This window comes from Episyrphus balteatus, chromosome 1 (assembly GCF_945859705.1).
Source record: "Episyrphus balteatus chromosome 1, idEpiBalt1.1, whole genome shotgun sequence".
NCBI classification, from domain to species: domain Eukaryota; kingdom Metazoa; phylum Arthropoda; class Insecta; order Diptera; family Syrphidae; genus Episyrphus; species Episyrphus balteatus.
This window is the reverse complement of record NC_079134.1, coordinates 64,863,045-64,878,092: the sequence shown is the minus strand read 5'-3', so window position 1 is coordinate 64,878,092 and position 15,048 is coordinate 64,863,045. Positions and strand designations below refer to the sequence as shown.

Genomic DNA, 15,048 nt, shown 5'->3' with positions numbered 1-15,048 from the left:
TTTCTCCAATATGCCGATGTCGTATGTAACATTTTCACAGAAACTATTTGTTATCTAAACACATACGACAAATTGATGACACATACGACAAAAATAACCAAAGTTTAATTCGACACTTGTTTACGACATACGACAAATAGATGTCAAATTCAATGCGAAAAAACACATAGAGAGGAAGGTTTTTTCTTTTAAAACAAATAACGTTAATTTATTAACGTTTTAAAATCACATTGACTCTTAGTAATAACCCGAGTTTAGCAAAACTCGATGGTTATAAAACATACATCTTACTTCTAAACTTAGAATTGGTTTAGAAGCAGTTTACTATACTATAAAATGATAGAACTTTTTTAATTTCGAAGTGAGATGTATGTTTTATTTTCTGTTAAATTCGAGGTTTCGTTAAATTCGGGTATATTACTATGGGTTATTGGCTTCACAGCAAAATTCTTTCTTAAAGAGAAACTCACATAAATAGAAAAAAAAAAATAATAGCTACATCATTTTTAAAGCAATTTTAGAATTATACTACGTTTCCACCTACCTTTAATCCGAGATTTAGCTAAGTAGATTTAGAATAAATCTCGAGTTTTATTCTAAATCTAGGATTGGAAATAGTTGAAAACCTTAGATTTAGGGTAGCTGAACCCAAATGTGTGATTTAGCGAAGTAGATTTAAACTAAATCTCGAGATTTATTCTAAATCTACTTATCTAAATCTCGGATTTAGGCTAGGTGGAAACATAGTATTAATGAGATCACAGTTTACTAAAATTAAGTTACTGTTCAAGTTGAATTTAAGTGAATACAGTTTTATGATAGCACGTAAAAGCTTCATAAGAATTTTGTAGGGCCATATTTTCACTAGCCCTGTTCAATTGGTGGTGGTATTCTACTAATAGTAGATGTTTTGGTTAATCTAGTACTATCATCTACTCATGCTCCTCTTCCCGAGTCGATACGATTTGTTTTGAATTCGTTGAAAGTGCGTTCCATTGAAAATCGCTAGTAAACTACTAGTAGTACTTTGCCACCTCCCAAAGGAACAGGGCTATTGTCAGCACATACGACAATATTTCCCGAACGAAGAAAAACACAGATTTTGTATGAAAAAATTGTAGTATCCCTTCAAGCAAGAGAACGGAGTTCAGAAAAGACACTCCGACCTCCGACCGCGAAAGACGGGGTTGCACTCACACACTTGCAACTTTTTGTATATGAACACAAAGTCGAAGGAGAAATCGTGGTGAAAAACCAATAAATATAAAATCGGCTCCGCGGTGATTCTAATTTCCATACTAATTTGAGCCGTCTTCGGACCAGTTTCTGCCTCGAAGTCGGACTCAGCTCCGCCTGAGGCGGAGCGGATTCGGACCGAGGTCGGACCTGTTTGCTTGAAGGGATGTGATAATTTTTGTCGTACATATGTGCACGTTTTCTGTGCACTTACGACAAAAAGCTACTGAAAATGTTAGTAAATCTCTAACAATTGAACTATATTTGATAAGATATTTGGGAAGTGGAACTGTGGAACCATCCAACGACATGTTGCATCTGTATATAGGATCAGCAAACAGCATTTTGGGACCAACCTGGATGAAGTCTATTGTGCCTTCTCCAAAGGATTGAAAAACGAGATCCCATCAGCGTTGGATGAAAGAAAATTTATTTGCATTGCCAATGACTTCAATGCTTTTTGGAATTTTCCAAACTGCGTTGGAGCAATTGACGGCAAACACATTGCCATTAAATGTCCATCCAATGCTGGGAGCTTGTTTTATAACTATAAAGTAAGCACAATTACCAAAAAAAGAACCAATAAGGTTATTTTTATTTTAAACTTTTAAGGGGTTTCATAGCATCGTCCTGATGGCTTTTGGCAAATTTTGCAAGACAAGTTGAACCTCCCTCCCGATATGGAAATTGGCACAAAAAACTTCCATATTTTTTCGTTGCGGATATTCATCACCACCAACAACATCACCAACAAAATCACCAACAACAACATCACCAACAACAACAATAACAATAAATTAATATTCCCGGGGTTTTTTGAGTATTTATATAGTTTTGATATTATCTGTCTATTAGAAACTCATGTAGAGGAGTACAAAATACAAGATTTCAGAAATTACTGTCCCTCTTACGAATGTGCATGGACTTCTGCAAAAAGAACTTTAAGCAAGAGAAGAGCTAGCGGTGCTACTCGTATTGCAATAAAGAAAGAGATGTATGTTTCAAAATAAACAAACTTGAAGAAATTAGGTACATAGAAGTCAAAAGTCATGGTAATATTTTTTACATTTTGCCTGTCTTCCTCAATTGCAACTATTGGGATGAGATTTTGAATCGCTGTATGACTGTCTTTGCTGTTTGGAATCACAAAACTTGTTGATCATTGGAGATTTAAATGCAAGGACAGCGGCTGAAGAATCAGAAATAGCGATGACATATCTTAAATGTCAATCGAAAGATAAAAAAGTGAACGGAGAGGGTCGAAAGATCATAGAATTAACAAATGAATTTGGTCTGAGCATATTAAATGGTGCTTCTGAAGGAGACTAAGAGGGTGAATTCACATTTGTCGGTAAACAGAGTAATTCGGTTATTGATTATGGGGTCATGGGTGGTGACTGGTGGACATTTTTCGAACCTTTTAAGGTAGGAAAGGAAACATTTTCCGATCATCTACCAATAACAATAAAAATTCAAAACAACAAATCATGCAATACTCGAGCAGACGATCGCGATTTGGGCATTATGTGCTCAAAATTCATTTGCCTTGCAAGAACAATGTTTTGCAATCCGGAACGAGCACAGAAAATTGTAAGTGCTTGTTGCTACCTACACAATTTTCTTATAAGGACGAACAGACCTAGCTACAGTCCACCTCATTACGCCGACTACTACGACGACTACACTTAAAAGCTTTTTTGTGTCCCAACTTTAGCACCTCTGATTTAACAGTTATTAAATTAGAGGGTTCAAATACCGACAGCTTACTTTTGGCCTCGGCGAACATGGCACATGACCAGCAGTCACCGCCGGATGAGGTACGCAGACTGCCATCTGAAGCCAATACATCAAAGACCAGCCTACTCATTGGGTGTGACGCAAATGAGCGTCATACATTGTGTGGTAGTTCAGAAATGCACGAACGAGGTGAGTCATTATTTGATTATATTATCGAAAACCTAACTAACCTAACTATTTACTATCACGCAGCATACCTAATCTGAGCACAGATCGGGTTGCGGATCTTGAGTAAAATGTTTTAACCTTTGAAAGATCGATGATCACTGCCTTGCTTCGTGCCCGGTAATAATAATAATAATAATAATAATAATAATAATAATAATAATAATAATAATAATAATAATAATAATAATAATAATAATAATAATAATAATAATAATAATAATAATAATAATAATAATAATAATAATAATAATAATAATAATAATAATAATAATAATAATAATAATAATAATAATAATAATAATAATAATAATAATAATAATAATAATAATAATAATAATAATAATAATAATAATAATAATAATAATAATAATAATAATAATAATAATAATAATAATAATAATAATAATAATAATAATAATAATAATAATAATAATAATAATAATAATAATAATAATAATAATAATAATAATAATAATAATAATAATAATAATAATAATAATAATAATAATAATAATAATAATAATAATAATAATAATAATAATAATAATAATAATAATAATAATAATAATAATAATAATAATAATAATAATAATAATAATAATAATAATAATAATAATAATAATAATAATAATAATAATAATAATAATAATAATAATAATAATAATAATAATAATAATAATAATAATAATAATAATAATAATAATAATAATAATAATAATAATAATAATAATAATAATAATAATAATAATAATAATAATAATAATAATAATAATAATAATAATAATAATAATAATAATAATAATAATAATAATAATAATAATAATAATAATAATAATAATAATAATAATAATAATAATAATAATAATAATAATAATAATAATAATAATAATAATAATAATAATAATAATAATAATAATAATAATAATAATAATAATAATAATAATAATAATAATAATAATAATAATAATAATAATAATAATAATAATAATAATAATAATAATAATAATAATAATAATAATAATAATAATAATAATAATAATAATAATAATAATAATAATAATAATAATAATAATAATAATAATAATAATAATAATAATAATAATAATAATAATAATAATAATAATAATAATAATAATAATAATAATAATAATAATAATAATAATAATAATAATAATAATAATAATAATAATAATAATAATAATAATAATAATAATAATAATAATAATAATAATAATAATAATAATAATAATAATAATAATAATAATAATAATAATAATAATAATAATAATAATAATAATAATAATAATAATAATAATAATAATAATAATAATAATAATAATAATAATAATAATAATAATAATAATAATAATAATAATAATAATAATAATAATAATAATAAATAATAATAATAATAATAATAATAATAATAATAATAATAATAATAATAATAATAATAATAATAATAATAATAATAATAATAATAATAATAATAATAATAATAATAATAATAATAATAATAATAATAATAATAATAATAATAATAATAATAATAATAATAATAATAATAATAATAATAATAATAATAATAATAATAATAATAATAATAATAATAATAATAATAATAATAATAATAATAATAATAATAATAATAATAATAATAATAATAATAATAATAATAATAATAATAATAATAATAATAATAATAATAATAATAATAATAATAATAATAATAATAATAATAATAATAATAATAATAATAATAATAATAATAATAATAATAATAATAATAATAATAATAATAATAATAATAATAATAATAATAATAATAATAATAATAATAATAATAATAATAATAATAATAATAATAATAATAATAATAATAATAATAATAATAATAATAATAATAATAATAATAATAATAATAATAATAATAATAATAATAATAATAATAATAATAATAATAATAATAATAATAATAATAATAATAATAATAATAATAATAATAATAATAATAATAATAATAATAATAATAATAATAATAATAATAATAATAATAATAATAATAATAATAATAATAATAATAATAATAATAATAATAATAATAATAATAATAATAATAATAATAATAATAATAATAATAATAATAATAATAATAATAATAATAATAATAATAATAATAATAATAATAATAATAATAATAATAATAATAATAATAATAATAATAATAATAATAATAATAATAATAATAATAATAATAATAATAATAATAATAATAATAATAATAATAATAATAATAATAATAATAATAATAATAATAATAATAATAATAATAATAATAATAATAATAATAATAATAATAATAATAATAATAATAATAATAATAATAATAATAATAATAATAATAATAATAATAATAATAATAATAATAATAATAATAATAATAATAATAATAATAATAATAATAATAATAATAATAATAATAATAATAATAATAATAATAATAATAATAATAATAATAATAATAATAATAATAATAATAATAATAATAATAATAATAATAATAATAATAATAATAATAATAATAATAATAATAATAATAATAATAATAATAATAATAATAATAATAATAATAATAATAATAATAATAATAATAATAATAATAATAATAATAATAATAATAATAATAATAATAATAATAATAATAATAATAATAATAATAATAATAATAATAATAATAATAATAATAATAATAATAATAATAATAATAATAATAATAATAATAATAATAATAATAATAATAATAATAATAATAATAATAATAATAATAATAATAATAATAATAATAATAATAATAATAATAATAATAATAATAATAATAATAATAATAATAATAATAATAATAATAATAATAATAATAATAATAATAATAATAATAATAATAATAATAATAATAATAATAATAATAATAATAATAATAATAATAATAATAATAATAATAATAATAATAATAATAATAATAATAATAATAATAATAATAATAATAATAATAATAATAATAATAATAATAATAATAATAATAATAATAATAATAATAATAATAATAATAATAATAATAATAATAATAATAATAATAATAATAATAATAATAATAATAATAATAATAATAATAATAATAATAATAATAATAATAATAATAATAATAATAATAATAATAATAATAATAATAATAATAATAATAATAATAATAATAATAATAATAATAATAATAATAATAATAATAATAATAATAATAATAATAATAATAATAATAATAATAATAATAATAATAATAATAATAATAATAATAATAATAATAATAATAATAATAATAATAATAATAATAATAATAATAATAATAATAATAATAATAATAATAATAATAATAATAATAATAATAATAATAATAATAATAATAATAATAATAATAATAATAATAATAATAATAATAATAATAATAATAATAATAATAATAATAATAATAATAATAATAATAATAATAATAATAATAATAATAATAATAATAATAATAATAATAATAATAATAATAATAATAATAATAATAATAATAATAATAATAATAATAATAATAATAATAATAATAATAATAATAATAATAATAATAATAATAATAATAATAATAATAATAATAATAATAATAATAATAATAATAATAATAATAATAATAATAATAATAATAATAATAATAATAATAATAATAATAATAATAATAATAATAATAATAATAATAATAATAATAATAATAATAATAATAATAATAATAATAATAATAATAATAATAATAATAATAATAATAATAATAATAATAATAATAATAATAATAATAATAATAATAATAATAATAATAATAATAATAATAATAATAATAATAATAATAATAATAATAATAATAATAATAATAATAATAATAATAATAATAATAATAATAATAATAATAATAATAATAATAATAATAATAATAATAATAATAATAATAATAATAATAATAATAATAATAATAATAATAATAATAATAATAATAATAATAATAATAATAATAATAATAATAATAATAATAATAATAATAATAATAATAATAATAATAATAATAATAATAATAATAATAATAATAATAATAATAATAATAATAATAATAATAATAATAATAATAATAATAATAATAATAATAATAATAATAATAATAATAATAATAATAATAATAATAATAATAATAATAATAATAATAATAATAATAATAATAATAATAATAATAATAATAATAATAATAATAATAATAATAATAATAATAATAATAATAATAATAATAATAATAATAATAATAATAATAATAATAATAATAATAATAATAATAATAATAATAATAATAATAATAATAATAATAATAATAATAATAATAATAATAATAATAATAATAATAATAATAATAATAATAATAATAATAATAATAATAATAATAATAATAATAATAATAATAATAATAATAATAATAATAATAATAATAATAATAATAATAATAATAATAATAATAATAATAATAATAATAATAATAATAATAATAATAATAATAATAATAATAATAATAATAATAATAATAATAATAATAATAATAATAATAATAATAATAATAATAATAATAATAATAATAATAATAATAATAATAATAATAATAATAATAATAATAATAATAATAATAATAATAATAATAATAATAATAATAATAATAATAATAATAATAATAATAATAATAATAATAATAATAATAATAATAATAATAATAATAATAATAATAATAATAATAATAATAATAATAATAATAATAATAATAATAATAATAATAATAATAATAATAATAATAATAATAATAATAATAATAATAATAATAATAATAATAATAATAATAATAATAATAATAATAATAATAATAATAATAATAATAATAATAATAATAATAATAATAATAATAATAATAATAATAATAATAATAATAATAATAATAATAATAATAATAATAATAATAATAATAATAATAATAATAATAATAATAATAATAATAATAATAATAATAATAATAATAATAATAATAATAATAATAATAATAATAATAATAATAATAATAATAATAATAATAATAATAATAATAATAATAATAATAATAATAATAATAATAATAATAATAATAATAATAATAATAATAATAATAATAATAATAATAATAATAATAATAATAATAATAATAATAATAATAATAATAATAATAATAATAATAATAATAATAATAATAATAATAATAATAATAATAATAATAATAATAATAATAATAATAATAATAATAATAATAATAATAATAATAATAATAATAATAATAATAATAATAATAATAATAATAATAATAATAATAATAATAATAATAATAATAATAATAATAATAATAATAATAATAATAATAATAATAATAATAATAATAATAATAATAATAATAATAATAATAATAATAATAATAATAATAATAATAATAATAATAATAATAATAATAATAATAATAATAATAATAATAATAATAATAATAATAATAATAATAATAATAATAATAATAATAATAATAATAATAATAATAATAATAATAATAATAATAATAATAATAATAATAATAATAATAATAATAATAATAATAATAATAATAATAATAATAATAATAATAATAATAATAATAATAATAATAATAATAATAATAATAATAATAATAATAATAATAATAATAATAATAATAATAATAATAATAATAATAATAATAATAATAATAATAATAATAATAATAATAATAATAATAATAATAATAATAATAATAATAATAATAATAATAATAATAATAATAATAATAATAATAATAATAATAATAATAATAATAATAATAATAATAATAATAATAATAATAATAATAATAATAATAATAATAATAATAATAATAATAATAATAATAATAATAATAATAATAATAATAATAATAATAATAATAATAATAATAATAATAATAATAATAATAATAATAATAATAATAATAATAATAATAATAATAATAATAATAATAATAATAATAATAATAATAATAATAATAATAATAATAATAATAATAATAATAATAATAATAATAATAATAATAATAATAATAATAATAATAATAATAATAATAATAATAATAATAATAATAATAATAATAATAATAATAATAATAATAATAATAATAATAATAATAATAATAATAATAATAATAATAATAATAATAATAATAATAATAATAATAATAATAATAATAATAATAATAATAATAATAATAATAATAATAATAATAATAATAATAATAATAATAATAATAATAATAATAATAATAATAATAATAATAATAATAATAATAATAATAATAATAATAATAATAATAATAATAATAATAATAATAATAATAATAATAATAATAATAATAATAATAATAATAATAATAATAATAATAATAATAATAATAATAATAATAATAATAATAATAATAATAATAATAATAATAATAATAATAATAATAATAATAATAATAATAATAATAATAATAATAATAATAATAATAATAATAATAATAATAATAATAATAATAATAATAATAATAATAATAATAATAATAATAATAATAATAATAATAATAATAATAATAATAATAATAATAATAATAATAATAATAATAATAATAATAATAATAATAATAATAATAATAATAATAATAATAATAATAATAATAATAATAATAATAATAATAATAATAATAATAATAATAATAATAATAATAATAATAATAATAATAATAATAATAATAATAATAATAATAATAATAATAATAATAATAATAATAATAATAATAATAATAATAATAATAATAATAATAATTTTTTTTTTTTTTTTTTTACTTTACTTGTGGAGGAATGCGTTACGCACCATAAGGAGGTATCCATACCTCCCCGTGTGTCGGACTCACCACCAAGGAAAAAATGTTAAAACCTTATAATGGCATACCGACTAAACCTCCAAAAGTGTCACGAAGAACCCCCCCTCGGGACCACGGGATTGCACTTCTTCAAGAGGGGGTGCTGTTGTAGCGCCCATTCTGGGCTCACGTCTTGTAGCGGGATCTTTTCTTCATCTGCTTTCTTCGTTCCTAGGTTAGGGAGGGTTAGGTTAGGTAGGAAATCTTAGGATTAGGTTAGGTTTAGGTTAGATTAGTTGGGTTTCGTTAGTTTAAATTAGTCTTTATTAGGTGAAGTTAGGTGACGTTAATACAAGTTGGTTTGGTTATATTTAATTAGGTTAGTTGGTTAAGAGGTTAGGAAAGATTTGGAACGCGGAACTGTTCTTCTTCCATCTTCTTGATTCTGAGGACCTGGTTGGTGTATTTACAGGTCTCATTCCAATTATGTTGGCTAGTTAGCATCTTTTGGACTATATTTTCTGGAGTGATGTTGCCAATGCTTCTCTCCAGTTCTTGTCTTTGTGTTGCCCATCTGCTGCAGGCGAAGAAGGTATGTTGTGCATCGTCTTCTTGGGAGTCCCCGTACTGGCATGCTGGACTACTTGTTTTGCCGATCTTGTGGAGAAATGCGTTGAAGTAACCGTGTCCGGTGAGTAACTGGGTGACGTAATAATTAACTTCACCGTGTTTCCGGTCTCTCCACTCAGCTACATTTCTGATCAGCCTCGCCGTCCATCGTCCTCTGCTTTCTGCACACCAACGCTCTTGCCACTTCTGTATGGTCAGCTGCTTAGCCTCTTCTGCTGCCGCTTCCACTCCCATTTCCGCCTTCTTGTCGTAGACGTACTTCCTTTCTGTCGCTAGGAGATCGATAGGGGTCACTCCAGCGATTACAAGGACAGCTGGTTCCGACACCGTTCGATAAGAGCTTGCCACGCGTAGAGCTCCGCGTCTTTGTACTGCTGCCATCTGCTTTCGGTACTTCTCCTGCTTAAGTGCGTCCGCCCATATTTCGCTGCCATACAGAAGGATGGAATGCGTTGTCGCCATCAGTAGCTTCCGCTTACTGGCCGTTGGTCCCCCCACGTTCGCCATCAGTCTGCTCAGTGATGTGGTAGTTTTTGATGCTCTTTCCGTTGCTGCCTTTATTTGTTGCCAATAGGTTAGCTTTGTGTCGAGCCTCAATCCCAGGTACTTCACTGCCACGCTGCTTCTTATTACTTCGTCCCCAATTTGGAAGTCCGTTTGTGTGGGAATCCTCTTCCTCGTCAGAAGAACTATCTCTGTTTTTTCCGTGGCTAGGCTGAGTCCATGCTCTTCCATCCATGAATTTGTCCGTCGCATGACCTGGTTCAGCTTTCTTTGCGCGCTATCGGTGTCTCGTGCCGTAATCACCGCGGCGATGTCGTCAGCATAGCCAACCAGGAAGGCATCGTCAGGCATCTCCATGCGAAGGATATCATCATAGGAGATGTTCCACAGGTCTGGTCCTAAGATTGATCCCTGCGCTGCCCCAGACGTGACTTCCTTTCTTCGCTGGCCTTCTGCGGTATCGTAGATCAGCTCTCGATCCCTGAGATAGTTCTTCGCCATCCGTAGCAGATAGGCAGGAACGTGGAATCTCCATTCGAGCGCATGTAGAATATCGCTCCACCTGGCCGAGTTAAAGGCGTTTCGAACATCCAGCGTCGCCAGCAAGACGATCTCCTTCGAGTAGTGGTTTCTTTGTTGGGCAATTTGGGCTGCGTGAACTACTTCTTGTATTGCTCCGATAGTAGAGCGGCCTCTCCGGAAACCGTACTGTCTCTCTGATAGATCGCCTGACGCTTGTACTGCAGCTGAAAGCCGCGGTTTTAAAAGCTTTTCCAAGAGTTTTCCCGCGGTGTCTAGCATGCACAGAGGTCTGTATGCCGATGGGGAATCCGGGTCTCCTTTGCCTTTGCTGATGAGAACCAACCGTTGTTTCTTCCAGCTCTTAGGGAAGACGCCTTCTATTAGGAATCTGTTAAACATGTTCAACAGTAATTGGGGACATGCTTTGGCAGTCGCTTTTAGGACTTCTGTGGGGATTCCATCGGGGCCAGGAGCTCTTCGGTTTTGCAGGGACTGCACAGCTATGCTCAACTCCTCCTCGTTAAAAAGTGGGATATCCTGTCTTTGGACCGGTGTGTTGTCGGGTGGTCTGACAGGATGAGTTGGGAATAGAGTTTCGACAATGTGCTCCATTTTTTCTTCGCTTAGGACTGGGGGTGCCATCTGAGCTCCTAGTTTACGCGTGACGATCTTGTAGCCTAGTCCCCAGGGGTCGCTATTTACATCGCGGCGGAGATCCTCCCATTTCTCTCTCTTGCTCGAATTAATGGCCCTCTTGAGCTCGGATCTCTTGGTTCTGAACTCCGCTATGGCGTTTTCCAAAGGTACAGCGTTTCTTCTCCTTCTCCCCCTGGTAACTATTCGTCGGAGTTGTAAACATCTCCGGCGTAACGCAGCTATCTCTTCTGTCCACCAGTACACTGGATCTCTGTTTCTGTTGGTACCTCTAATTCGGGGCATTGAGGAGTCACAAGCGAGCCGAATTAGTTGCATCGTGGCTTCTGCCTTGGTTTCAGCAGGACCTTGTACTTGCAGTACAGCGTTTGCCCCTTCCTCGATCGCTCCCTTAAAAACATCCTCGTTTAGCCTGTTTAGGTTCCACCTTGGAGCCCGTGGTTGGTGACGTAAGTTTAGGGCTCGTTGGTTATCCTCCAGGTCGAAAACGATATACTGGTGGTCGCTACCTGTATAGTCCTCGATTACTCTCCAGTTCTTGACTTTTGCAAATGCGGTGCTCGTCGCAAAGGTAACATCTGGAATAGTGCCTCTGTGTCCTGGTCTTCTAAAGGTGGGGGTATCTCCTACGTTAGCTACGTATAGTCCACGTCTTGCAGCCATCTCGAGTATTTGCCTTCCTCGAGAGTCTGTAGTTGGCATACCCCACTCTTGCCCTCTGGCGTTGAAATCTCCAGCAACAAGGATATCTCCCTCGATTTGATTTAAAAAATCTTCTAAATCTTCCAGTTTTTTACGGAACTCTTCGATTCTTTCATTAGGAGTGAGGTATATGCTAACTACTGTCAGCCTTCCACCTTTAACCCATGCAAAGCCTCTTTCTGCCCCTTTTTTCTCAATGAGAAATTTCCTTGTGTCAGGGATCCAAACAGCAGCAGTTCTGAGCAGATCCGGTATCCAGTTTGGTCCATCCTTATCACGATATTGCTCGCTCACAATGACAATTTCTGCTCGCAATTCCATAACAAGTTTTGTCAGGAGGCTATCCGCGGTTAGACTCCTGTGGACATTCGCTTGGAGAATTATGGTCATTTTGAGGACGCTCTTTTCGCCGTTTCAAGTGCCATTTTAAACCCTTGGCAGCTTCCTGTTCCCGGGACGTGATCCAGTCGAGGTGGACTTTCTAGTTCCGTGCAGAGGCAGCATTTAGATGGGTTTTTGCACTCGCTCTTTTTATGGCCTTTCTCTCCGCAATTGATGCATAGCCCAAGCCCCTTTCTATCTATGCCAGTACAAGATGCTTGTTGGTGCCCGTAGCCGAAGCACTTGAAACAACGTGTGACCTCTGTTCGCCTTCTTATTCTGCATTGTGTCCAGCCAATCCTTATTGTAGGTGTCTTCAATAGCTCTTGAGCAGCTCGAGCATTTATCCTGATTATTGCCATTTTCAGGGACCTGCTGTTCTTGGCTGTAACTCCTATCTGGATGTTTGTGATGGAATCGGCCGCCTTGCCCTTTATTGCCTCTTCGACTTCTTCCACAATGGTTAGTTCATCCAGATCCATAATTTCAATGGAGATGCTTGGCTCTAGATCTTTAACCACTGCTTTTTCTCCGAGTATAGCTTTCAAGGAATCTCCAAAAGCTGTCTTGTTTTTACTTTTCGCTCCGAGTTCTAATAGGACATCTCCAGATTTGGTTTGGCGGATTGTTTTAATCACAGTGCCTGTCTCGTCTGGGTTCGTCTTACTCCGGATTTCTCTGAGAATGTCCGAATATGTTTTATTGTCCTTCGGCTTGATAAGTATGGCTTCTGGCTTAGCTTTTTGTTTGGGCTTCTTTTTCCTTCGGTTTTGCTTTGCCCTGTTATTCGGCTTCTTGCTTCCCCCTTCTTTTTCGCCTTCATTCACCGTCACCGCTGTGTTGTTTTCTTTTGCGGCTTGTGTAGGAATTTTTTTACCCAGCGTTGGTGCAGTTGTTTTTTCTTGGGTCTGCTCCTCAGAGTGTTTCGCTTTAGGTGTATCTTTTTTCCTTTTGTCGGTGTCTTTGTTCAAAGGGCTCGATGGTGGTCTTTTGGAGGTTGTCAGCTTTGTCTGGGAGGTGGTAAAATCCTTAAGATTGCTTTCAACTTGCCGAATTTGACTTGCAGGAGGAGGATCTTTCGCTGCATTTCTCTTCTTTTCATTCCACACTAGTTTGTCCAGAGCCTCTGCTAGTGCATCGATGCCATTCTTTATGTCTAGGCTAACGTTTTTCTGTTTGCCACATGCCGTTTTCATCGATTTCAGGATGTTTATGCATTTTTCTGTTTCATAGGCAAAAACTTCATCCTCTGGTTTAGCAAAAATGTCACGTCTTGCGGATGTAACCGATGCTTCTGGGGGTTTAGATCCTGCGGGGGTACCCTTGCTCGGAGGAGGAGTGCGAAGTATTTTCGTTCCTCGTTGGAAGGGGTCACAACTGGTTTTGCTTGTAATGTTCGGTGTCGTGGGAGCCAAGCTTGCCACTCCCATGGCATA

General features: G+C 23.5%; 1 protein-coding gene across 1 annotated transcript; it reads left to right on the top strand.

Annotated features, from left to right (window-relative positions):
- Positions 1 to 3,623: 3,623 nt before the first annotated feature.
- Positions 3,624 to 4,136, top strand: LOC129907710 (myb-like protein D; the record flags this gene model as incomplete). Its single annotated transcript, XM_055984038.1, has 1 exon — positions 3,624 to 4,136. A coding segment is annotated over one exon (513 nt), but the record flags the coding sequence as incomplete, so codon positions are not given.
- Positions 4,137 to 15,048: the final 10,912 nt, after the last annotated feature.